The sequence below is a fragment of the Halichoerus grypus genome, chromosome X (genome assembly GCF_964656455.1).
Source record: "Halichoerus grypus chromosome X, mHalGry1.hap1.1, whole genome shotgun sequence".
NCBI lineage: Eukaryota > Metazoa > Chordata > Mammalia > Carnivora > Phocidae > Halichoerus > Halichoerus grypus.
The window spans coordinates 130569925-130593578 of NC_135727.1; the positions used below are offsets into that span (position 1 = coordinate 130569925).

General features: G+C 43.7%; 1 protein-coding gene and 1 long non-coding RNA gene across 6 annotated transcripts; one reads left to right on the plus strand and one right to left on the minus strand.

Annotated features, from left to right (window-relative positions):
* The first annotated feature begins 1300 nt into the window (after positions 1-1300).
* ARSL (arylsulfatase L) lies at positions 1301-23072 on the plus strand. Of its 5 annotated transcripts, XM_036097795.2 has the most exons (13): positions 1314-1440; positions 3165-3332; positions 3468-3989; positions 4928-4972; positions 6077-6226; positions 7658-7779; positions 9240-9362; positions 11169-11592; positions 13104-13240; positions 15491-15625; positions 16321-16483; positions 19000-19121; positions 22638-23072. In XM_036097795.2, the coding sequence occupies exons 4-13, from the start codon at positions 4950-4952 to the stop codon at positions 23015-23017; spliced, it is 1779 nt and encodes a 592-aa protein (XP_035953688.1). In that variant the 5' UTR covers positions 1314-1440; positions 3165-3332; positions 3468-3989; positions 4928-4949; the 3' UTR covers positions 23018-23072. The 5 variants fall into 5 exon arrangements, with proteins under 5 accessions (XP_035953687.1, XP_035953688.1, XP_035953690.1 ...); XM_036097797.2 differs by lacking the exon at positions 3468-3989; XM_036097796.2 differs by lacking the exon at positions 3165-3332 and having other exon boundaries at positions 1329-1440.
* Positions 11536-14147, minus strand: LOC118539324 (uncharacterized). The gene is made up of 3 exons (XR_004919113.2): positions 13754-14147; positions 12528-12654; positions 11536-11674 (listed from the first exon to the last, which is right to left on the minus strand). It is a non-coding gene; the product is annotated as an uncharacterized LOC118539324 (long non-coding RNA).
* Positions 23073-23654: the final 582 nt, after the last annotated feature.

A 23654-nucleotide genomic window follows, 5' to 3' on the forward strand; every position in this document is an offset into this window, starting at 1 on the left:
TTGTGCCCCCTGCCCTGCAGGACCGTGACAGCCAGCAGAACTTGATGATCCCGTGTGTGTCAGCCATTGGTGAAACGCATTATCACTGGGGGTCCTCAATGCAGCAGGGTCGGCAGGCATTGTGGGTTGTCACGACCCCGGGGTGGGGTGGGTGCTAGTGGTATCTGGTGGGTGCAGACCAGAGATGCCGTGTAACACCCGGCGATGCACAGGACCGCCCCTACAGAAGAGAATTTCCTGGTCCCTAAATGTCAAAAGGTCCCCAGCCAAGAATGCGGTCTTCTCACCGAAGGGAGAGCAAGGTGCGCTGAACCTCAGGTCACCTGGGAATTGTGAATTAGATCTCAGAGACCTGTCTTCTCTTAGTTAACGTCAGGTAAAAAAACAACAGAAGGAGTCTGGCTGCCTTCCTTAAATACCAGCATCATTCAGCAGACCTGCCATGGAGCGCCAGGTATCCCCACGGAAAGGGCGCCTACCCTTCTTCCTTTGATTTATGAAATTTGCAAAGAATTTTTGAAGCTGTGGAGTTATAAGATGGTTATCTGCCCAGCGTGAGCCTCAAATCACAACTCGGCCATGCTCGGACCACTGACAGCAAAAAAAAAAAGAAAAAAGAAAGAAGAAAATACACGAGGGGCTTCGAGGATGGATCCTTTGATAGGATTCCACCCCCAGCAGTGTGCAGAAAGCTCTTATTCAGGAAAGTTTTGGAAAGGATCACGTTTGCATCTAATGCTGCCTGAAATCTGCATCCTGGCCCCCGAGGAAGGAACGTGCTCCCTAGTGAATAGAAAACAAACAAACAAACAAATATGACATAAAACCCAGAAGGAGATCACAAATACAGTTATAGGGTTAGGGAGGTGCGAAGCTATTTGCATAGGATGGTGCTTGCTGATGTAAGCAGAGCTGTGTTCTGTTCCCTTTTTTTTTTTTTTTTTTTAATTTCTGAGTCAGATGCCAGAGTTGGGGGGGGGGAAAAGCTACAAAATTTAAGGACCGTTTAAGAGGCATTTTTCAAGGCGATGACTTTCCCATTTTGGAACACAGCCAGCAAATATCCCTCTGACTTGAACAAAGGTCGGGGAATGAATGAGTCACTGTTCTCAGCACGAGTCCTCCGGGCTCCTTCTGGGAGGGTTCCGTTTTATAATGAAGAACAGAAGGTGCTCTGTAGAAAACTGGCATTACCGTAGCTCCGGGTCGCCGGCGACTGCCTTGTCCATTCTCTCTGGACAACCAAACTTGGTTTCTGCCACCTCCTTGCTGTGGGTTTGAAGAGCGAATCAGCTGTGCACATGCGTGTAGCACCCTGAGCAGGCTTGGGGACTCGCAGCGGGGGAGTGCCTCCGGCCCCCGGCAAGGAGAGGCCATTCCCTGCCTTGCACGAGCAGCCCCTCGCCTCCAACCTCCAACCTCCAACCTCCAGCCGTTCAGGTAAGCGGCTCTCCTGGGGCTCCTGGCAGGGTGGTCCCAGCACGTCCAGGGATGCCGGGCAGCTACCCCGAAGAGCACGCCGCCATGGAGAGCACACCACGTCCTCGGAGGCGGTCTGTAGAAATCTTTTAGAAGCAATTTTGTAAAAAAGGGGGGAGAAAATGAAAAGCAAAAACATCAGTGACGCATTTCTACCCCCTCCCCTTCCCCGGGGTGATTTCAAAAAGCAATGCAGACTGGAATGAACTAGAAACATAATCCAGAGGTGGGGGAAATGGAAGGATCCTAGATTCCTACAGGTCTCAAAGCATGTGCCCTGGATGTGGAAGGGATCCTGGAGATTGGAAACTCAGCTAAATTTGGGAACAGGGCTCAGACGGAGTGGCAAAGGCAGGCTTGCTGCCCTGGGGCTGGAGGACAGCCAGGAAGCAGGGTTGCAATCTCATCCCGGTCTGGAAGAGAGTCAAAGCCTATATTACGCGTTGCACCCCATTTTCCCTATCTTTTTTCTAAAAGCTGAGGTCCAGTTGACCGATAACATTGTCTAAGTTTGACGGACACACGTGTGCCTTTGGTACACGCACGAATTGCTCTGTGATTACGACACCGGCCCTCGCTAACACCTTCAGGACGTCACAGAGTTACCATTCCCTTTTTTGCTTTGAAAAAGATTAAGATCTGGGGGCGCCTGGGTGGCTCAGTCGTTAAGCATCTGCCTTCGGCTCAGGTCATGATCCCAGGGTCCTGGGATCGAGCCCCGCATCGGGCTCCCTGCTCAGCGGGAAGCCTGCTTCTCTCTCTCCCACTCCCCCTGCTTGTGTTCCTTCTCTTGCTGTGTCTCTCTCTGTCAAATAAATAAATAAAATCTTTAAAAAAAAAAAAAAAGATTAAGATCTGGTCTGTTAGCCACTTTGAGCACTGTTGAGGATGAGCGCTCTGTTGTGCAGTCGGTCGCCAGAACTTAATCCTCTTCTCGTTGTAAGTTTGTCCCTTAAACCTCACCTCTCCAGCGCCCCCCCAACCCCAACCCCTAGGAACCACCATGCTGCTCTCTGCTTTCTTCCCCCCCTGTATTTTCTTAAAGTTTTCTCTGCTAACAGGAAGCCAATCTGAAGGAAAGCATGCAGCATTCTATAAACTGCTGAGGTCATTGCAGCTCATTGCATTACATAAAGGTCACTCCCTTTATGTAGCTAAATCTAGAGCATATCCTTTGGAAGATAGGCCAAAGATTTGGTGTAAGGAAACCTCATATGAGTTTTCAATTACGATTGTCAGATAAAGACTCTCAACTGTAACCAGATATGACAGATATAACCAGCCACCTTCCCCAGAAAAGTCAGAAGCATCCCCTAATAGGTTTTTTTCTGGCAAAAAAACAAAATTTTAGGTATAACTAGATAAAATTCCTGTCTCAGCTGCACATAACGGCCATGTCTACTTTATCCTATAGCATATATTTTATATTTTTATATAGTACATACATATTATACATTACCATATAATAATGTATAGTATGTGTATATATATATTACCATATAATGTATAATATAGTATGTAATTTATAAATATACATAAATAAAAATATTTATACAGACCCCCTAAGAGGTCATGATTTAAGATGTGTAGCCCAAAGTCGTGCACTAGACCAAACTAAAGGTAGGTTGCACATGGATGGTATGAAAAGAAAGCATTTCCAGCTTCCCTCCTCTGCTCATTCTTAGACGTGCTGTTCGAAACTCTCTACCTGTAAAAGCAAATCAGGCAGACAGAATCCCCAACATCTTAGCTGTCCTTCAGAGGAGTGGAGTGGCTTCACGAACAATGCACACCCTACGCGTTTCCGACTCTTGGACATTCTGGAAAGGGCAAACTTATGGAGATAGTAAAAGGTCAGTGGTTGCCGGGGTTGGGGGCGGGAAAGGGATGAACAGGTGCAGCAGTGGGGATTTTTAGGGCTATGAAACCAGTCTGTAGGATACTATAACGGTGGATCCATGTCATTATACATTTGTCCAAACCCATAGAATGAGCACCACGAAGAGTGAGCCTCGATGTAAACCAAACACTTTGGATGGTAGAGAAAACACATAGCTACTATCACAAGGTGTAACATCACGCACCCTCCAGAAGCAAAATAAAAATGTGCACGGAGCTGGGTGGCTCACAGCTCATGAAAATCCTTCCTGGAAATAAGTGAAGTGAATAAACAGCCATGGCTTGATGCTAGATCTTGCCCAGTGGTGGAACCCACCAGCCCTTATCGAATCTGAAAACTTCCCTACGATGGATGCAGTCTCTGGTATCTACATATGGCCCGCAAAGGAACCTATCCTGTGGGGTCTTTTTCTGCACAAGCTTTGCCCTGTTCCAGCAGCATATAATGGCCATCTGGTTGACCACAGGCTCATTGCCCTGTCCTTCCACTGAGATGAATGCCGTGTGCAAAGGTGTGAGAAATCACCTAAGATGGCCGGGGAGCTTGCAAAGAACCCCGTATCACCTGTGAGGAAGGACTGACATCCACAGAACATGAAGGACACAGAAAGGTCAGTCTGCATTGGAAGGACACAGAGCCCATTGGCCTCTCCCAGGGAGCAGCTCACATGGCACAGGGTGGTGCTCATAGGAGGGCTGGATGCTCCCCAGACTCAGGAGCACCCTCCCCCCACACCATGGAAGCCAACATCTCTTCAAACAACTGATGAGTAGAGCTTCAAGGTCACTGCAAGGGCCAAGCCAGGTCAAGGTCATTGACCCACAAAAATCCAAAGTTGGCTTTGCCTTAATGTCTGAGCCAGGGGCTGGGGGGTGGGATGGCGAGTTTGTATTTAATCAGGACAGAGTTTCAGTTCGAACAGATGAGAAATTTCCAGAGGTGGATGGTTGCACAATGGTGTGAATCTGTTCAATGCCACTGAGCTTTGCACTTAAAAATGGTCATGATGGTAAATTTTGTTATCTGTATTTATGGCAAGTAAAAATTTTTTGAAAAATACTTGTATTGGAGATCATTTCAAGTCAATAATCTTATCACTTAATTTTGCGTTTTCTTTCCTTTCTACCTTCTATATCAAAGATCAGGAATCTATGGTTCATGGGGGCAAAACTCACCTGATCTGTAAATAAGGTTTCAGTGGAAGACAACAACACCCGGTCATGTGTTTATCGCCCATGGAGGCTGCCATGTTATAGTCGCAGAGCAGAATAGTAGCAACAAGGATCATCTGGGCAGAAAAGCCCCAAATGTGTATCATCTGGCCCTCAATAGACACAGGTTCTACTTTCTTAAGACAGTGTTCAGCATTTTAAGGGCCTTTTCAATGGGGAAGACCATTCTTTTTATGAGTTTTCAGTTGTTTTAAGGTTTCATTGATACCATCAGAGAGAGTCAAAGTCTCCCTTTCCTCGGGTACTTAGTATTTTATACATGGAATTAGTGCACATCTACTGCCTTTGTTCTGATAGACCTCTTTATTTCTTCCAGGAAATAAAAGGCAGGAGAGAACATGTTACCTCGGGAGCACTCTTGGTAAGACAGCATTACATGCGATCCTTAATCTGCTGCTTCTACGTTTCTTTTTGTCCCTTTGTGAGGACACATTGACAGAGTGGTCTTGCTCACTTAGTCACTGATGGTACATCTGGGGGAGTGATCGTGGAACTCAGGATTCCTATCAGTGATCCACACTTCCCCACCCGGGAGCCTCTGAAGGAATTCTATTTCACTTTTCCCAAACCCAGTTGTCTGGTTTTCCAGGGAGCCCATATTGCAGATCTTCTTCGGAGACTCCGATCTCATCTTTATTCCATGGCACTGGGGATTGCAACAGTCTTGTCCTGCTGTGTATGCACGTGCCCAAGTTGGCTTCCATATATATATATATATATATATATATATATATATATATATATATATAGGAGGGACTCCACGGGCGCCACGGTAATGGTAGTAATGATAGTGGGATAGCCACCAAGCTCCATGGCAATCCTTTCTCCTGATATGCCACCACCATATCAGGTGTCTCTGCGCTGGGCTGGAACCTCCATCACTTCAAAAGACCCACTTCCCATCAGGTATCCGTGAGTGAAAAAAGTCAGTCACATTCATGCTGGAATATACGGAGACTTTTAATAGACTCAGAATCACCAGTTGGCATTGGTAAGCCCTTGCCCTGACTTTTCATCTCTGTCTTGCTCTGCTCAGTGGCCCAACTGCCTACAAAGTGCCACAGATACCCAAGTTCAACACAGTTTCCTTATTTAAGGAAAAATCAAGAAAGGGCAAAGGGGAAGGAGCTATAACTTTTCTGGAGACCTAATCCATGCATAAAAAGAAAACCAAATAAGGCTTTTTCTTAATCATGGGTATGATCACCTAACAACAGACCCTACGGCTTAAAAAAAAAAAAAAATGCTTACAGTTGAAATAAAACCATCAAGAGCATGAATTGTTTTCAACGAAGAAAAAAAAATCAAATGCCTAAGAATGTATTCACACTCTTTGGCAATGGGATGCTAACATCAAAGTCCCCTAAAATGGTGACACACCTACAAAAGTCCCACTTACAGAAGTCACATACGTGACATGGAATAGCAGTGTTAATTAAGCGTTCATCGGCACCTTGTCTTTCAGGAGCTGGCTGACGGTGACGGTCGGCGTGCTTCTGGGTGTGAGGCCATCAGCTTGTGGGGATTTATCTGGTGCACGTCCAAACATCCTTCTTCTGATGGCGGACGATTTTGGCATTGGTGACATTGGCTGCTATGGCAACAATAGCATCAGGCAAGGGTCCGAGAGTCGCTCATCGGACACCCTGAGGAAGACACCACTGACAATGGATCCAACTCTTCATATGCGCCATCCCAACTTCGACAGGGTTCTGCACACACTTCCTTTCACGCCCCCTAACCCTTCCTTCTTCCTACCCCAGCACTAACCCCAGCGCACATTCATCCTACCTGTGACTCATCACTTTACTTTTAGACGTGGTTTCCATCAGCATGGTCCATGATGGACGATGTTCAAAAAATCGTTGGTGTTGCATCAGAGTCAAAGACCCAAGCTTACTCACACTCCAGTTCCACCCATCAGCCCAAGTCCACCCACTCAAGCATGACTTCAGGGCTCCCTGCTGAAAAGCTCTGCTTCCGATGGACAAATCCCTGTCCCCGTCACCACCAGATATGACAGGCTCACCTGTTACTGCTGGCACATTTCTCTTAGAATGAGCTCACCCCATCACCTTGATCACATTCTAATTGCCCTTGGGGACCCAGCTCAGGCAACACCACCAACATGCATCTGAATCCCACCCTCACGTACCGACTACAATATGTTGGTGCCAAGAGGTCAAATTTTCTGATCAAAACTGTGAGTTTCATGAGAGAAGGCACTCCAGACTCTCAATTCTGGATTACCCATGATGCCCATCTCCGTACCAATAGCATGTTGCAGAAACTTAGTAAACAATATTGAATTGAGTTTGTTTCTTCGATGGTTTGGATGACATTTGAAGTTCTTGCCACTGACTTTTGGTCATTCCTAAGAATACCTTGATGTGTTAAATGATGATGCACTGATATCCTTTCTTTTCTTAAAATTCAAATTCAATTAAAAAAAATTCAAATTCAATTAGTTAACATATAATGTATTATTGGTTTCAGAGGTAGAGCTCAGTGACTCATCAGTCTTATATAGTACCCAGTGTTCATCACATCATGTGCCCCCCTTAATGTCCATCACCCAGTTACCCCATCCCCCACCCACCTCCCCTCCAGCAACCCTTTGTTTCCTATAGTTAAGAATCTCTTATGGTTTGTCTCCCTCTCTGATTTCATCTTGTTTTATTTTTTCCTTCCCTTCCCCTATGATCCTCTGTTTTATTTCTTAAATTCTACATATGAATGAGATCATATGGTAATTGTCTTTCTCTGACTGATTTATTTTGCTTACCAGAACACCCTCTAGTTCTATCCACGTCATTGTAAATGGCAAAATTTCATTCTTTGTGATGGCTGAGTAATATTCCATTGTCTGTATATAGACCACATCTTCTTTATCCATTCATCTGTTGGTGGACATAAGGGCTTTTTCCATAGCTTGGCTATGTGGACATTGATGGGCCAAATTTCTATTAAATATGTATATATGCTTGTAGAAAAACCTATGTGCTTGTCTGTTAAGGAATAACACTGTTCATGTTTCCCTCTGTAGGACTCCAAATATTGACCGCCTTGCAGAGGATGGTGTGATGCTCACCCAGCATGTGGCAGCTGCGTCAGTGTGCACCCCAAGCAGGGCTGCTTTCCTAACAGGCAGATACCCTCTCCGATCAGGTTTGTCCTCTCTAATGTCTAACCATGGCTCTGGAGAAAAACACACTCCCTATATTAGAGGTATTAAAGCGTGGGTCCACTGCTATAGTGGGGAGAGAATAATCTACTCCCTCCATATTTCTACCATCAGATTAGAGTCAGTAAGAGCTATAGAACCCCACAGGTAATGAGGTGACACAGGCAGGGGGATTGAGTAGAGAGTAGACCAAAAGTTCAAAAGTCTGTGTGATGTCTTTGGCATCCTTCTGCCCTTTGGCCCTAAAGATAAGGAACCTCCATATCAAGAGTTATCTCCTTTACTTGAAGCCAACTGATTGTAGATGTTAACCATATCTTGAAAGACTTTCATAGAAACACCTAAACTAGTGGACTAGTGTTTGAATAACTGGGGACTGGCCTGGTCATGTAACACACTAAACTGACTCTCACAGACCCTCATATGTATGGGTCCCTGGTACTTTCTCATGCCCCCAGGGAAGAAGGAATCCTGGCTAATGTAAATTTATGTTCCACTGGTCTTCCACTGAACCAGATGCATGGTCAAAGTTTTAGAAAATCTCAGAAAGAATTCTCCTAGTTCCCAAATGATGATCGATGAGATATGTTCAGTCTTGGAGCCAAGTAGATCTTCTCTAGTAAGACTGAACTATATTCATCAAAATGGTCTAGGAGGCACAGAGCATCTTCCAAGTCAGTGTTTCTCCGCCGTATACTGCAGAGCTTTAGAAAAATATTTAACCTACATTTTTAAACACTTGAGTAGATGCCTTGGGTATGTTGGGTCAATATGAACTATATCCATCGCTCCCTACTTTGTTACCACACATGAATCTTCTGGGGCATCTTGCAACCATTCCAAATCCCAAATTCCACCCCAACCAAGTAAAATCACAATCTCTGGGGGGCACCTGATTGGCTCAGTTGCCTAAGCATCCAACTCTTGGTTTCAGCTCAGGTCATGATCTCACCGTTGTGAGATTGAGCCTCGCGGGGGCTCCACATTCAGCCTGGAGTCTGCTTGAGATTCTCTCCCTCTCGCTCCCCCCCGCACCTTTCCCCCTGCTCACACACTCTCTCTCTCTCTCTCTCCCTTAAATAAATAAATAAATAAATAAATAAATAAATAAATAAATAAAATCTTAAAATAAAATAAATCACAACCTCTGGATTGACAACCAGGTTTCAGAATATTTTGGAGCTTCCCTAATGATTCCAAAGTACAGATGAGTTTGAGAATCTCTGGATTATATAAAGAGTTTGGTAAAATTATAAAACTATTTTTAATTCTCTTTCCTTTTTCACTTAATTCTCTTTGTGTTTATAACCTTCACATAACAGGACAATAAGTCTTCTCACTAAGTTTCAATTAATGTTTCACTGCATATTTTAAATGAAAATTAATAATAATGATAAATGTCAGTGTGTGATAGTAACATTTCTTTGAAAATGGTTCCCCAAAGGTATGGTTTCCAGCAATGGTTATCGTGTTCTTCAGTGGACCGGAGTATCTGGAGGGCTCCCAACCAATGAGACAACTTTTGCAAAAATATTAAAAGACAAAGGATATGCCACTGGGCTAATAGGTATGTACATTTTTTTAAGTATTAAGCACATTTCCTTTATATGGAGAGTGTATTCAACCAAAAAGCTTGGAAATGAAATGGTTTTAATGCAGTGGGATTGTCCATCAGACAGAAAGCTCCATGAATGCAGGAATGACCTCAGTACCCAGACTGCCTAGTGCGAAGTAGATGCTCAAGATAGATCAGCTTAATGAAACACCTGGCATTTCATAGTATTTGCTGATACACATGATAAAAAAAAAAAGGAAAAATTTTTTCTAATGTCAACAAGTTACCAACAATTTCCATAATGTTGTTTTCCCTAAATTCTGCACAGAAATGTGACTGCAGGGCATAATTCTTCCCTCTCTGTTTCCATAAATAGCACGCTTATTTTTCTGGATGTCAATAACCATGTCATGTATAGAATGAAGTACAGTTAAGGGTAGTAGTTTCTTGGGGCGCCTAGGTGGCTCAGTCCGTTAAGCGGCTGCCTTCAGTTCAGGTCATGATCCCAGGGTCCTGGGATCAAGTCCCACGTCGGGCTCCCTACTCAGCAGGGAGTCTGCTTCTCCCTCTCCCTCGCCTGCAGCTTCCCCTACTTGTGCTCTCTCTCTATCTCTCTGTCAAATAAATAAATAAAATCTTAAAAAAAAAAAATAGTAGTTTCTTGACAGGGGACCAACCTGTCACTGTTGTTATCATGTTATAGTGACAATTTTTATTAACAGGGCCATTTATTGATCATAAAGACCAAGACTAGCTGATACACCAAATATCAAATCCAATAGGCTCATTATCATTTTTTTTTTTGAGACAGAAGTCTATTCTCATGGAACATTCTTTGGAAAATCTCATGAGGTTTTCTGGATGAGAGACGGTCATTTGGGGTGGTGGGAAGACACACAGGTCTCTATCAACACTCTAGTAGTGACAGTAGAGAAGCTAAGCATCTGCCATTGATTGAACTTGAAAGGTGTGCTCTGTAGAACCTATCTCCTACCATGACCCTGACCACCATTACAGTGGTTTAACAAAGAGAAGGACAATTCCAAAGTCAGGAAACCCTTTACCCATGCTGAGTACAGCAGATTGTTTTCTAGAACAACGTGAGCACTCTGTGCCTTCCTTATTGCTCTGCCATAGACCTTTGAAAATTCAGGTACAGTAGACTGAATAACAGTCACCAAAGATGTCATGTCCTACACGCTGGAAGCTAAAAAAATATTACCTTATATGGAAAAAGGGTCTTTGCAGATGTGATTAAATTAAGGATCTTGAGATGAGGAGATTATCCAGGATTACCCAGGTGGTCCTTATAGGCAAGGGCAAAAGTCCTTTTAAGAGAGACACAGAGGAATATATGACACAGAAGGGGAGAAGGCAGTGTGCCCACAGAGGCAGAGGTGGGAGGGATGTGACCACAAGTCAAGGAATGCTTAGAGCCCCCAGAAGCTAGAACAGGCAGGAAGGATCCTCCCCAGGAGCCTACAAAGGGAGCATGGCCCTATAACACCTTGATTCTGGACTTCTGGCCTCAGAACCATGGGAGCATAAATTCCTATTGTTTTAAGCAACCACGTTTATGGTAATTTGTTTTAGCAGCACAGGAAGCAATATACCACGTAATGTTGCCACACAGGGTCCTCATTCCTCTGTCTCAATGAAGCCAGGTTGTGGTTGAAATAGCAGTGAACACTACCTACATCCCTCTACTTCCCTACCCTATTCCTGCATGCAGCACCGCACCTGGAATGTGGCAAGCACGCAATACCTACTAATCAATGATCAGCTAGTTGTCACATGGGCATCCTTTTTCCCTTTCAGGAAAATGGCATCTGGGTCTCAACTGTGAATCTTCCAATGATCATTGCCACCACCCGCTCAACCACGGATTCGACCATTTCTATGGAATGCCCTTTTCCATGATGGGAGATTGCATCCACTGGGAACTGTCAGAGAAGCGTGCAGGCATGGAGCACAAACTGAATGTCTGCTTCCAAATCATGGCCTTCACTGCTCTCACACTCACTGCTGGGAAACTCACCCACCTGACATCAGGCTCCTGGACTCCGGTCATCTGGTCAACCATTGCAGCCATCTTGCTCTTCATGACCTCCTATTTCCTGGGGGTCTTGATTGTTCATGCAGACTGCTTTCTGATGAGAAACCACACCATCACTGAGCAGCCCATGCACTTTCAAAGGACGACGTCTCTTATTCTCAAAGAGGCCTCGTCCTTTGTCCAAAGGTGAGCACCGAAGGGGTTAGCTTCATCCTAGTGCTCTGGTCCCTGATGGAAATGCATTTCAAAAAGTCTTTCCACTTTCTTTCTGTAATGGAGATATGAATGGTGAAATCACCCTGGGCCAGAAAGATATTTTTGGTAAAGTGTGTCAGAGATGATGTTCAGTTGAGCCCAACCTGATTGTGCCCATTGAAACAGATGACAAGTCAGTTGAAATTTGCTGCTGTCCCCTCCTACTTGGAGCCATCCCCATTAGGTAAGTACCCACTGATCACCACGGGCTATATTTAACTAACAAAACAAACTGAATCCCTTGAAGATTTATAATAAATTATAAATATTTTTAAAGCTCTATCCTCAGAACTAAGTTGTCCTGTTGCTAACTTTATGCTGAACGTAAATTTGAATAACAAAGGCACTTAGTATGTCGGAGCCAAGAGGAGCATGATGAAAAGCTACACCACACAGGGGCAGTTCCATGCTCCCCAAGTGTGTTCCAGTAAAGTATGGGACACCATTGAACCCCAATTCACCTGGTGGTGATAAGGTTGTGATCATGTTTCAGAACATTCTTTTCATGGAATTGTCTAACATGGGTCAAAAATGATGCTGATAATTACAGTTGACCCTTGGGGGGGGACGCTGAAACTATGTGCTGCTGAAAATCACATATAACTTTGACTCCCCCAAAACTTAACTGTTAATAGCTTATTGTTGACTGGAAATCTTACTGATAGCATAAGCAGTCGATCAACACATAATTTGTATGTTGCATGCTGAGTTCTTACTACAAAGTGAGCTAGAGAAAAGAAAACATTATTAAAGAAATCATAAGGAAAATACATTTATAGTACTGTACTGTATTTATATTTTTAAAAAATGCACATATAAGTGGATCTGCACAGTTCAAACCTGTGTTATTCAAGGGGCAACCGTACCTTGCAAATTACGGCGGGTGACCTAATGTGTCCTAAGTAAGTCTAAGATGTTCGCTTTTGTTTCAGTTCTTTAAGAACAGAGTGGACCATAGAGATCAGATGGAGAGAGGGACAGATGAGGCATCACCTAGATGGGGGAACAATCAAATTGAAATTAATAACCTAATGTCATTTTTAAAGTGTGTTTTAAAATAACCATGTCATATCCTCAACTTTGTTGCTTGAAGGCAATTAAAAAGAAAACCAAATATGCAGTATCACTTTATTCTGTATGCTAAGATTTGAGGTGGGAACGTATCCTGAAGTAATTGAAATAAATGTCAGATCAGACCGTTGCCTGGTGTTCTGTCTTACCTTCACTTATCAGAAGTATGTAGAGTTATAATTGACAAAATTCAGGAAAAATATGTATAACATCAGTGCGAATTTTTCAACAGACTTTAGAAAGTTAGTCATCACATTAAAGAGTAACAGATACACTTGTTTAAGGACGTGATAGTCTAGATCCATATTTTGCATCTCTAGGACCTCAGTCTGTGCTTTACGTGGAAATAACTCCAGTCACTGTTATTTCAGGAACAAGCACAGACCTTTCCTCCTCTTTGTCTCCTTTCTACACGTGCACACCCCTCTGATCACTACGGAGACATTCCACGGGAAGAGCATGCATGGGCTGTATGGGGATAACACGGAAGAGATGGACTGGATGCTGGGTAAGTGCCTTTTCCCGGTGAAAACAGGACTGGTGTCCCTTCCAAAACAGCAGGAGGAAAGCACATACAGAATGAGACGAGATTAATCCAGCCTGAAGCTGGAAGAGGCAGTGTGAGTACTGTGATCTTATTGAATGTGAAGGGTGTAAGCAAGCATAGCCTTTTCCTCACTGTGTTTGCTTTCTTTCTGCTCATCACACTGTCTTAGGTGGGTTGATTTCTTTATTTTTCCCTGGGAGAGCATAGATTAAAATCCCCATGGGTGGGATTGTCTTGCTCTGTTCTCCCCGTGCATCTCCTGGGTTTGGAATGATGAGTGGTATGACACAGAGTGCACATTTTTTTCAGTGGGTACATGGATATGGACACAGCCTCTCCCCTGAGTCTCAAGCAAGGACTTGGGTGCCCTTGGGTTGACATGGTGGTGGACAGAGAGGCCTAGGGCCTGCAGCATAATGGGAATCAGAGATTTTGGGAGAAAACATACTTTTAAAAATCCATTGAAAACATCACCTTGGAGGAAAATGCATCATTTGAGCGAATTGTTGGGAAAAACGTTGGAGGTTGGGAGACATGTTCCATCTTTCATATCTTGATGAATGGATCATCAAAATGTGGTTCATCCATACAATGGAAGATTATTCAGCCATGAAAAGGAAAAGGAATGAAGCACTAACACTTGGCACAGTGTGGATGAACCTGGAAAACATCATGTGGTAGATGTCACATCACGTCCCCAGTGGGGCTTCAGGACAAACTCACTCATCATTGCCATTATGGTCCTTGTGTGGAAAAGATTAAGAATCACTGGAAAGTACAGGCTATTTTATGTGATGTCAAATCTTGAGTGTTCAAAACAGAATTCACCATGCCACAACTTGAGGGAAAATCTTTTAAATGAATACATGTGCAGGTATATGTAATCAAATACATATGGAATGATAGTCTGAAATTCTACAGTACAGAGTTAAGAGCCCCCTAAGTCCATCAAGATAAGGAACTCTTAAGACATAGTTCAAGAATCTTCTCTATGGCTTCAGTGCCTCTGTGTTCCAGTTTCAAACTCAATCAAGCCATGGTATGATAACTTTTTTAATGAAAATCATTGTCCTGGTGTAGGTAGGTGGGGGACAGGGGATTTTTAGGAGAGAGAAACCATTTTGTCTCATACTATAATACTGGGTACATGGCATTATGCATTTAACCAAAACCCTTAGAATGTACAACACCAAGAGTGAACCACCATAGAAACTACGGACTCTAGTTAATAATAGTTGGTCAGTATTGGCTCTTTGATGACCCTACGACTCAGCTTATCTATAAAACCTAAAGCTGTTCTAAAAAACAAATAATATCTATTAATTAAAGGAAGGGGATTTCATAGAACCACAAATTTTAAATCTGTGGCCAAAACAAAGCAACCGAAGACAAACAAATGGCTGAACAATGGATGGAACAAAGAAAGAAAAAATAGTGACTTGGTTAATTTTAAGCTAAGCAAATGGACAATTGTCTTAATTGTGCTCAATCAAACCAATGAAAATGCATGGTCATCAGACCGTAGAAAAAACAAGACCCAACCCAAAAGACCTACTGTTTAAATATAAGGACACAGATAAGGTAGAAGTAAAAGCTATCCAATAACAGGATCTATTTGAGACCATAGTCAGCTTTCACAACACCGGGTCCTCATGAAAAAGTAGATTGAAAGTTTTGTCTACTGTTAGAAATAAAATAATATGATTCTTCCCATCCAATTAAAAAAAATCTCATAGACATGGTGAATTGTATCAACCATAAGATTTCCCTTTGATGTAACTATAAGAAACTTGGAGCCACAGTGTAAACTATTCTTCATCAATGGACATACATCGCCAATGCCATTGTAAGCCTTTTTCCTAGACCCTGTTTATCTCTTTCCTTTTTTTCCCCTCTTTCCCTTTGTTTAATTGAAGTATGGTTGACTCTATAATCTTCTTTTGCCTCCTTTTTAAGTTTTTGCTGTTTTGTCCTATGTAGTCTACACCCTGTAGCTTGCCTAAAACTTTTTGGAAACAGAATAGGGCACATTTGAATCTTGGGTCAGTGATACTCAGGATAGCATGATTTTACTACTAGTTACTACCATTATATGTTAATATTAAAGGCTCATTCTCATGGAGAGGTCCAAAATGTTGAAGCACACACTGAATACCTTGGTTTAAGATAATTTTCCATTTTGACCAGCTCAAATACATGTATTCTTTGCAGGGCAGATCCTTGCTACTTTGGATATGGAAGGTTTGACTAACAGCACCCTTGTTTATTTTACATCGGATCATGGGGGATCTTTAGAGGCTCAACTCAGAAACAACCAGTATGGCGGCTGGAATGGAATCTACAAAGGTAGAGAGATGACCAGATTCTTGTGTATGGTCTTTATCCCACCCTCTAGTTCCCAACCCTTCCCATGGAATGGGTCCATCCACCTCAAGAGAGTCACCAGGGACTACTGCTTTTTATAATTTGTCATGTTCCTACTTGATTTTTTTTTTCTTTTGCACAATGCAGTGGTTTTTGGTATATTCACAGAATTGTGCAATCATCATCACCACTAAATTGCAGAGCATGGTCATCTCCTCAAAAAGAAATTTGTACCCATTTGCAATCATTCCCTGGTTCCCCCTGTGCCCAGCCCCTGGCAACCACTGACTTATTTCAGTCTCTGTATACTTCCCTATTGTAACCATTTCATGTAAATGGAATCATGCAATATGTGGTCCTTGGCCACTGGCTTGCATTCACATGATGTTTTCCGGGTTCATCCACATTGTGCCAAGTGTTAGTGCTTCATTCCTTTTCATGGCTGAATAATCTTCCATTGTATGGATGAACCACATTTTGATTATCCATTCATCAAATGGGATGGACTCAGGAATTAGGCAATGCATCCAAGGAGAGTGGTGGCCACATCATATTCAAACTGGAATTCTATCAACTACAGACACATCATTATTGGGTGTACCCCAAAGATTATAAAACATGCTGCCAAAAAAAACCATGGCACAATCACATTCTTTTCTGTTCATGTTTACACACAGGTGGCAAAGGGATGGGGGGCTGGGAAGGTGGGATCCGCGTCCCAGGGATCTTCCGGTGGCCTGGGGTGCTGCCAGCCGGCCGAGTGATCCACGAGCCCACCAGCCTGATGGATGTTTTCCCCACCGTGGTCCAGCTGGGGGGCGGTGAGGTGCCCCAGGACAGGTACAGAACAGCCCAAGGAAACCCAAGCAACTCAATTTTTCATAGAGACAAGCATATATGTGAAATGTCATTGTCACTTTTGAATTGTGTAACACATCCATGAGATTAGTCTCTGGGAAAACACTCTAGGCTCCCTGCTATTAGCTACCGGGCTCAGCTGTCTGCTTCATTTTATACATAAAATGTCCATTTTCCTTCTCCTGATTCTTAAGTGGAGCCATTTTTTTATGGTGGTCATTGAAAAAATCTAACAATTTACCACAGGAAATTCCTTTTCATGTAGTGTGGTAGAGATTTTGCATAGATTCCAATTTCCTCTGTCTAAAAAATTATAGAAATTTTGGGGGGAAATAGAAAATAAAATTATTTCAGAATCTGATAATAAATTATATATACAATATATAATCATAATTATTATGCAATCATATAATAATAAATGTGGGATTCTCATAAGTTACATATTGTATGATATATATCATCTATCTAGATCTGTCTAGATATGTAGATTTAGGTATATCATTTAGATATATTTTCCATGTTTTATATATATTTATGCAAATATATATATTTAGAAATTTTTGTGCATAGACAAAAAAATTTAATGCCTTTATGTTATTTTCTTTCAACCATCCCCTTATATGTGGACATTAGCCTTGCCTTAAAAAAAATACCTTCTTGTCATGTTATTGCCTGTCATAATTACCTCCTTAGTAAGAATCCCTTAGAAGGTGAATTCCTGAGTCAAAGAGTATGACTGTTTTTTTTTGTTTTTTTTTGTTTTAAAGATTTTATTTATTTATTTGAGACAGAGAGAATGAGAGAGAGAGAGAGAGCACATGAGAGGGGGGAGGGTCAGAGGGAGAAGCAGGCTCCTTGCCGAGCAGGGAGCCCGATGCGGGACTCGATCCAGGGACTCCAGGATCATGACCTGAGCCGAAGGCAGTCGCTTAACCAACTGAGCCACCCAGGCGCCCAAGAGTATGACTGTTTATAGGTAAATCTCTTGATATATTTTGTCAAATTGTTCCTTAGGAATCACTACTAGCCATATGTGAGATGTCTATTTTAAAACATAACAGAACTGGGGCCCCTGGGTGGCTCAGTCGTTAAGTGTCTGCCTTCGGCTCAGGTCATGATCCCAGGGTCCTGGGATAGAGCCCCGCATCGGGCTCCCTGCTCAGCGGGGAGCCTGCTTCTCCCTCTCCCTCTGCCCCTGCTTGTGTTCCCTCTCTCGCTATGTTTCTCTCTCTGTCAAATAAATAAATAAAATCTTTAAAAAAAAAAAATAAATAACAGAACTAAAATAAATATAAATTCTGTACAGGTAATATATATATATAAATTACTCATTCGTGTCTATACAAATATACATATATGTGTATATTATAATTTTCACTGTTTTATCCTTAGAGAGGTTGAATATTTCATACCTTAATATTCTTCTGTTTTTTCTTGCACTGAATATCATATCTCTGGTTGATTATTTTTTCCTAAGTGGGTGCTAATTTTTAAATTAATGTATAATATATCTTTTGCTTTGAAAATAAAAATTTGTCTGACATGTATATTGCAAATGTGTTGTTGCACTAGAAGGTAAATAAATATAACCATATAGCGTTGGATATATATATATATACACACAGAGACACATAAACATATACATGTGTCTATGTGTATATGAATATGTTTTTGGAAGTGTACATATATATATACACACACATACACACACATATATGTTGTAGATAGATAGATAAATAGATTCTTTTATTTCATTTTTCGTGGTAACTGGTAACTCTAATTAAAATCTACATGGGGTTCTGAATTCTCTACCTCGATGAAGAACATTTGACTAATGTTCTTCATCGAGGTAGAGAAGACAAGATCCCTTTTTTATGGCTTTTCTAAGTTCATGGCATTTGTAAAAATCTATCCTCAGTACTGATGATTTACATTTGACACACAAGATCCTGAAAACTGACCACGTCCCTGGGACATAAAATGCTCAGGGCCATCCCCTCAAATTACAAGTGGTGGATTTAGGCTTTCTCCTAAGAAGGGCGGAGAAAATGGAAGTGGAATCCCAAGAAACCTCCATCCTGAATGGAAATGGAGCTGGATCTTGGAAACTGAAGAAGACAAGGAAGGGAAGGGGGAGGAAGACAAGGCAGGCAGGGATGGAGGAGGGGTGTGGAGGCAAGGCACTCTGCAGACAAGGAAATGGTACCCAGTGTTGATGAAGAATACACCATATACTATAATGGCTTAGAGTCCAATACAGTATAAAACCAAAAAGGCATTTCAGTGAATCTTCAGCTTACTCTTGCATTGCTAATAAGGTTGGGCAGGTAATAACTTAAGCCGAGCATGTTGGATCCTTGGTGATCTTTTAGCCAAAGGTGGTGTTTGTAGATGAATAATGGAGGTGGCTGTTCCAATGCTTCCCTAATTGCTAAGGCTCGAACATGCCTTCCATGCACACTTGCAGCATCCCTGAGTCCCTGTGCTCCTGTCTGCAGGGTGATTGATGGCCGGGACCTGCTGCCCTTGCTGCTGGGGACAGCACAGCACTCTGACCACGAGTTCCTGCTGCATTACTGTGAGAATTTCCTGCACGCAGTCCGCTGGCTCCAACGGGACGGTGAGTACTCTGGGTGACTGAGTCACATCTTGGCTTCTGCTCTGATGGCTCTTCTTCACGCTAGCCCTTTTCTCTCTTTCTTAGCAGTACCTTCCCCTGACTCCAGCAACATCATTCCTGATGCAAGCCGTCAATCGCCTTATCACCATATTACCATTGCTTAGGGGATTTTCATATGGCTTTCCTGCACACAAGTGTTCCGGTCTGCCTCTCACCTTTGAAGCCTGTGCTCTTAATCTACATTGGTTTCCACCTGTCTCAACCACCTTCACTCGATGACATGATTTCATCCTTGTGATAATCATAACTTTGTGACATAAGCAGCAAAGCCCATACTGAATAATTTTTGCATTTCAAAATTTCCTGGGTTATTTTGGCCCAACTGGCCTTTTAAAGGAACTGTAAAATCATTTGCAAGATTTGTTTTAATCCCATGGGAATCTGAATTGGCTTTGCATCCCATGTGTAAATTAACTCAGGAAAAAGATTGGTTATCTTTACAGTATCAGATTTTCCCAACTGAAACATGTTATGTCCCTCCATTTATTCTTCTTATTTAAAAAGTATTCCTTTCATCAAGCATATTGTTCCTGTCCCAAGTAATTTCATTGTATTTTAATTGCCTCCATGTTTATATGAATCTATTGTCCATCTTCACCTAACCGTCGTTCCCAGAGGTTTTCTGTTTTTAGGGATTATTTTTCTTTTAAAAATTCAGTTCTTGCATTAAGAACTGTTATTTTTAAATTTTATACATAATTGATTTCTGCTGCTACCTTTATCTTCTGATAACAGAGTTTTCACCTATTTGAGTGGCTTTTCGTCATTTCTATCTCCCTATTACTCTGTCGTTTCCTGATATTTTCTCCTGTCTTTTGGATTTGCCTTACAGAGTGATTAGATTTGTGACTTTGTGATTGCATAGGTTTTGTGATTCTTTTTTCCTCCAGTGTTTGGGAAGGGCTGTATTCTCCTTGTGATTTAACTCATCTTTCCATTCCTATTCTCTAGAAGTCTTTAGCCCTGTGAATCAAGAGTGAAGAAATACCTCTTGGGATCTCCCTTATTTGAGGAAGCTACCATAGACTTTTTTTTCTTTAAATGTCCCTCCCTTTACAGCCATTCTTTTCAATATTATTGTAATCTGGTAAGGCTTTTATTGTTACCTTTCATTTTTTTAAATTATGTATTACACATTTCCTTCCCTTTTGGGGGGTTTTCTAAAAACTGTCATTCCATTGTACATCTCAATCTACATCCATGCATGCCTGGCAGCACAAATAACTGGGTCCAGTGTTCAAATCTGTTCTTTTACATTGTGGCTACCCCATTGCTGACCTCTCATCTCTCAGTCATTGGGTGAATACTTCTGTATTTTTTCAAGGGGAGTAGATGGGGAGTGTATTCCCATTATCCAAGCCTCTTCAGTGGCACCCTAACTGGCCTTCACAGATCCACTATTTATCCTACATGCATAATCCACTTAGCTCCCTTCTGAAAGCCACCCCAAGACCACCCGCGGCACACACATCGGAACAAATTCCTCCAAATTCCTCCTTGTCCTATGAGCTAGCCCCTCCCCAAATCTTTGAGAACACTCAGAGGGGGACAGGATCTCCATGTGACTGGCTCATTCCTGATATTCAAATGCAATATTACCTTCTCAGCAAGGCTTTCTTGACCCAAACAATTCCCCCATGGTGCACCCATGGCCCCCACACACTCACACCTTCACCATGGTCTTCCACACTGCACAATTTTCTTATTTCTGTGTGTTTACCACAGTCGGGCCTGTTTCCCCTCACTAAGATTTTGTCTGTCTTCTCTTTGTGCTCAACACATTTGCTGAATTATGATAGCAATGAGTGACCTTTAATGAGAATGAGATGGATAGTATTCCATTTCACCCTGGAAACAATGGCAGATGAGGATGGCTATCCCCAGGTCACAGGCGAGCAAGCTGGGAGCTGCTAGGTCACCGTAAGTGCTCAGAGGCAGACAGAAGCCAGAGATTTTAATCACAGGGTGGGTACACATCTGTAAATACCAAAGCACAGTGGTGCCAACCCCAGGGAGCAGGACTCAGGCAGGGGGTAGGAAAGAGGGAGGCATGCCCTCCTTTGCACACACTTGCTAGGTGCACAGGGCTGTGCTTCCTGGCCTCCTTCTTAGATCCCAGGAGCAGCCCTGATCCTGACCCATATCTGTCTCTGCGTCCTGGTCTTTCTGCCCCTGGAGCTGCTCCTGGAGGAGGCAGGCCCACCAGAATCCTGCTCTCTACCCTCCGGTTACACACATGAGTTCCCCAGACTCACTGCCCTGTGGCGGATACAAAGGATGGGCGTGGAGGCCTCCCTCCCGAAGCAGCAGGAAGCCAAGGAGGACAGGCTGTGCGACTAGCACAACCCAACTCTGGGCAGGAGGCTGGTGCGGGGACCTCCATGGTCCCTCCTTCCGTTCTTTCAAAGTCCCTTCCTGAGGCAGAGCTCGGTCTGGTGCCCTCCCAGAGGCTGGAGGTGGTTTGCTATGACTTGCTCCACCCTTCCCCTTTCCTTTCTTCCTTCCTCCTTCCCTCCCTTCCTTTGCTTACCAATGTTTTCCTGCGGCTGCCTTCCTAGCTAGCTGCCAGGAGCCTTGGAGCAAGCTTCAGGAGAACAGCTGTTGCCATTTTAAGGCTCTGAGCATCCTGCCTGGAACTACCTAAGACCTGAGGAATTCCCTCCTTTGCAAACAGTTGTCCCGAGCCGGAATTCAGTCTTAGCAGACCGCCAGGGACTGGTGGCTTACAAACAACAGACTTACTTCTCCCAGTTCTGGGGGTTGGACACCCTTAGATGGGCTTCTGCTGGGCGGTGGACTACCACCTTCTTGCTGTGTCCTCACGTGGTGGAGACCCACAGGGGAAGCAAGCTCTGTTCTGACTCTCGTAACGACACTCATCCCATTTTTGAGGGCTCTGTCCTTGTGACCTGTTAATCTCCAAAGCCTCCACCTCCCAATTCCATTCTGTTGGGGGTCAGGGATGCAATATATGAATTTCGGAGGGACACGATTTCAGTCCCTAACATTCACACCCTGTAAAATTCACTCGTTTAAAATGTACAACTTTGGGGCATTTGGCATATTCACCATGTTGTGCAAACATCACCTGTATTTAGTACCAGAACATTCCCTTCCCCCAAAGAGACCCTGTCCTCATTAGCGCTCACCCCCCATTCTCCTCCCCAGCCTCTGGCATCCACTCATCTCCTTTCTGGGTCTATGGATTTCCCTGTTGTGCACGTCTCATACAAATGGGATCCCGCACTCTGTGGCCTTGTGTGTCTGGCTTCTCTCACTGAGCATCCTGTTTCTGAGGTTTATCCACAGGTCTCAGAGCTTTATTTATTTTTATGGCTGAATCTCATCCCATGGTGTGGGTGGACCACATCTGTTCGTCCATTCATCTGGGCTTCTCTCCAGCAATGCATTCTATTTCTTCACGTCAACCTTCTGAGATTCTTGTCCTTCCCCCAGGAGGAAGACTATGGAAAGTCCACTACACGACCCCAGTGTTCCAGCCAGAGGGAGCCAGCGCCTGCTACGGGAGAGGGGTCTGCCCGTGCTCCGGGGACCAAGTGGCCCATCACAACCCACCTTTGCTCTTCGACCTGTCCAAAGACCCTTCCGAAGCCCACGCCCTCACCCCGGACACGGAGCCCTTGTTCTATCAGGTGATGGACACGGTCGCATGGGCCGTGGAGGAGCATCGCCAGACGCTCAGTCCGGTTCCTCTGCAGCTGGACACGTGGGGCAACATCTGGAGACCTTGGCTCCAGCCCTGCTGCGGCCGGTTCCCCCTCTGCTGGTGTGATTGGGAGGGAGACCCAGAATCACTGCCTGCCAGGGAGAGCTAGCTCCTTCCCTGCTCCCTGCACTTCTGGTCGAAATACAACTCCCCGGTGAAGTTCAGTCGCCGTCCGTTTACGTGGGTGGAATAGTTTTGCACTTCAAAACACAAAAGGTATAAGGAAGACGCAGCGGCATGCAGTCACCCCCAAGTAAACCAAGCCACCGAAGGGTTGTTCAGGCCCCCTGCCCCCCAACAACGAAGTGAGGAGTAAAGCCCCTCCGGCCATGGGGATTTCCATCACAGGACCCCAGCCCCACCTGGAGGAGGCTGCTCTGTCCCTATCTAGAGTTCACAGTCCCAGTGGAAGGTATTTCTGTACTAAATGGATTTGCAGACAAAGGCCAGGTGAGCACCAAGTATAAGTAGCCCTGAGAAGGTGTGACAGGGGCCAATTTAAAGAGTGTAGGTTTATTAACTCTTTTCAAGCGATTATTCTCAGTGAATGGCTGCCTTAGAGATTTAGGAAAACCCAGAATTTGGGGGCTGTGCTGGGTATTCAGTGTTCTTCCGCTCTGAATTGGGAGGTCACTGCATGAAGACCAAGCTCCCAGGTCACTGGCTTTGCACTGGACATGCCCAGGATGGGACACCAGCAGGACGGGGATTTTATTCCAGACCCCGCACCCAAGTCCCTCTCTCTG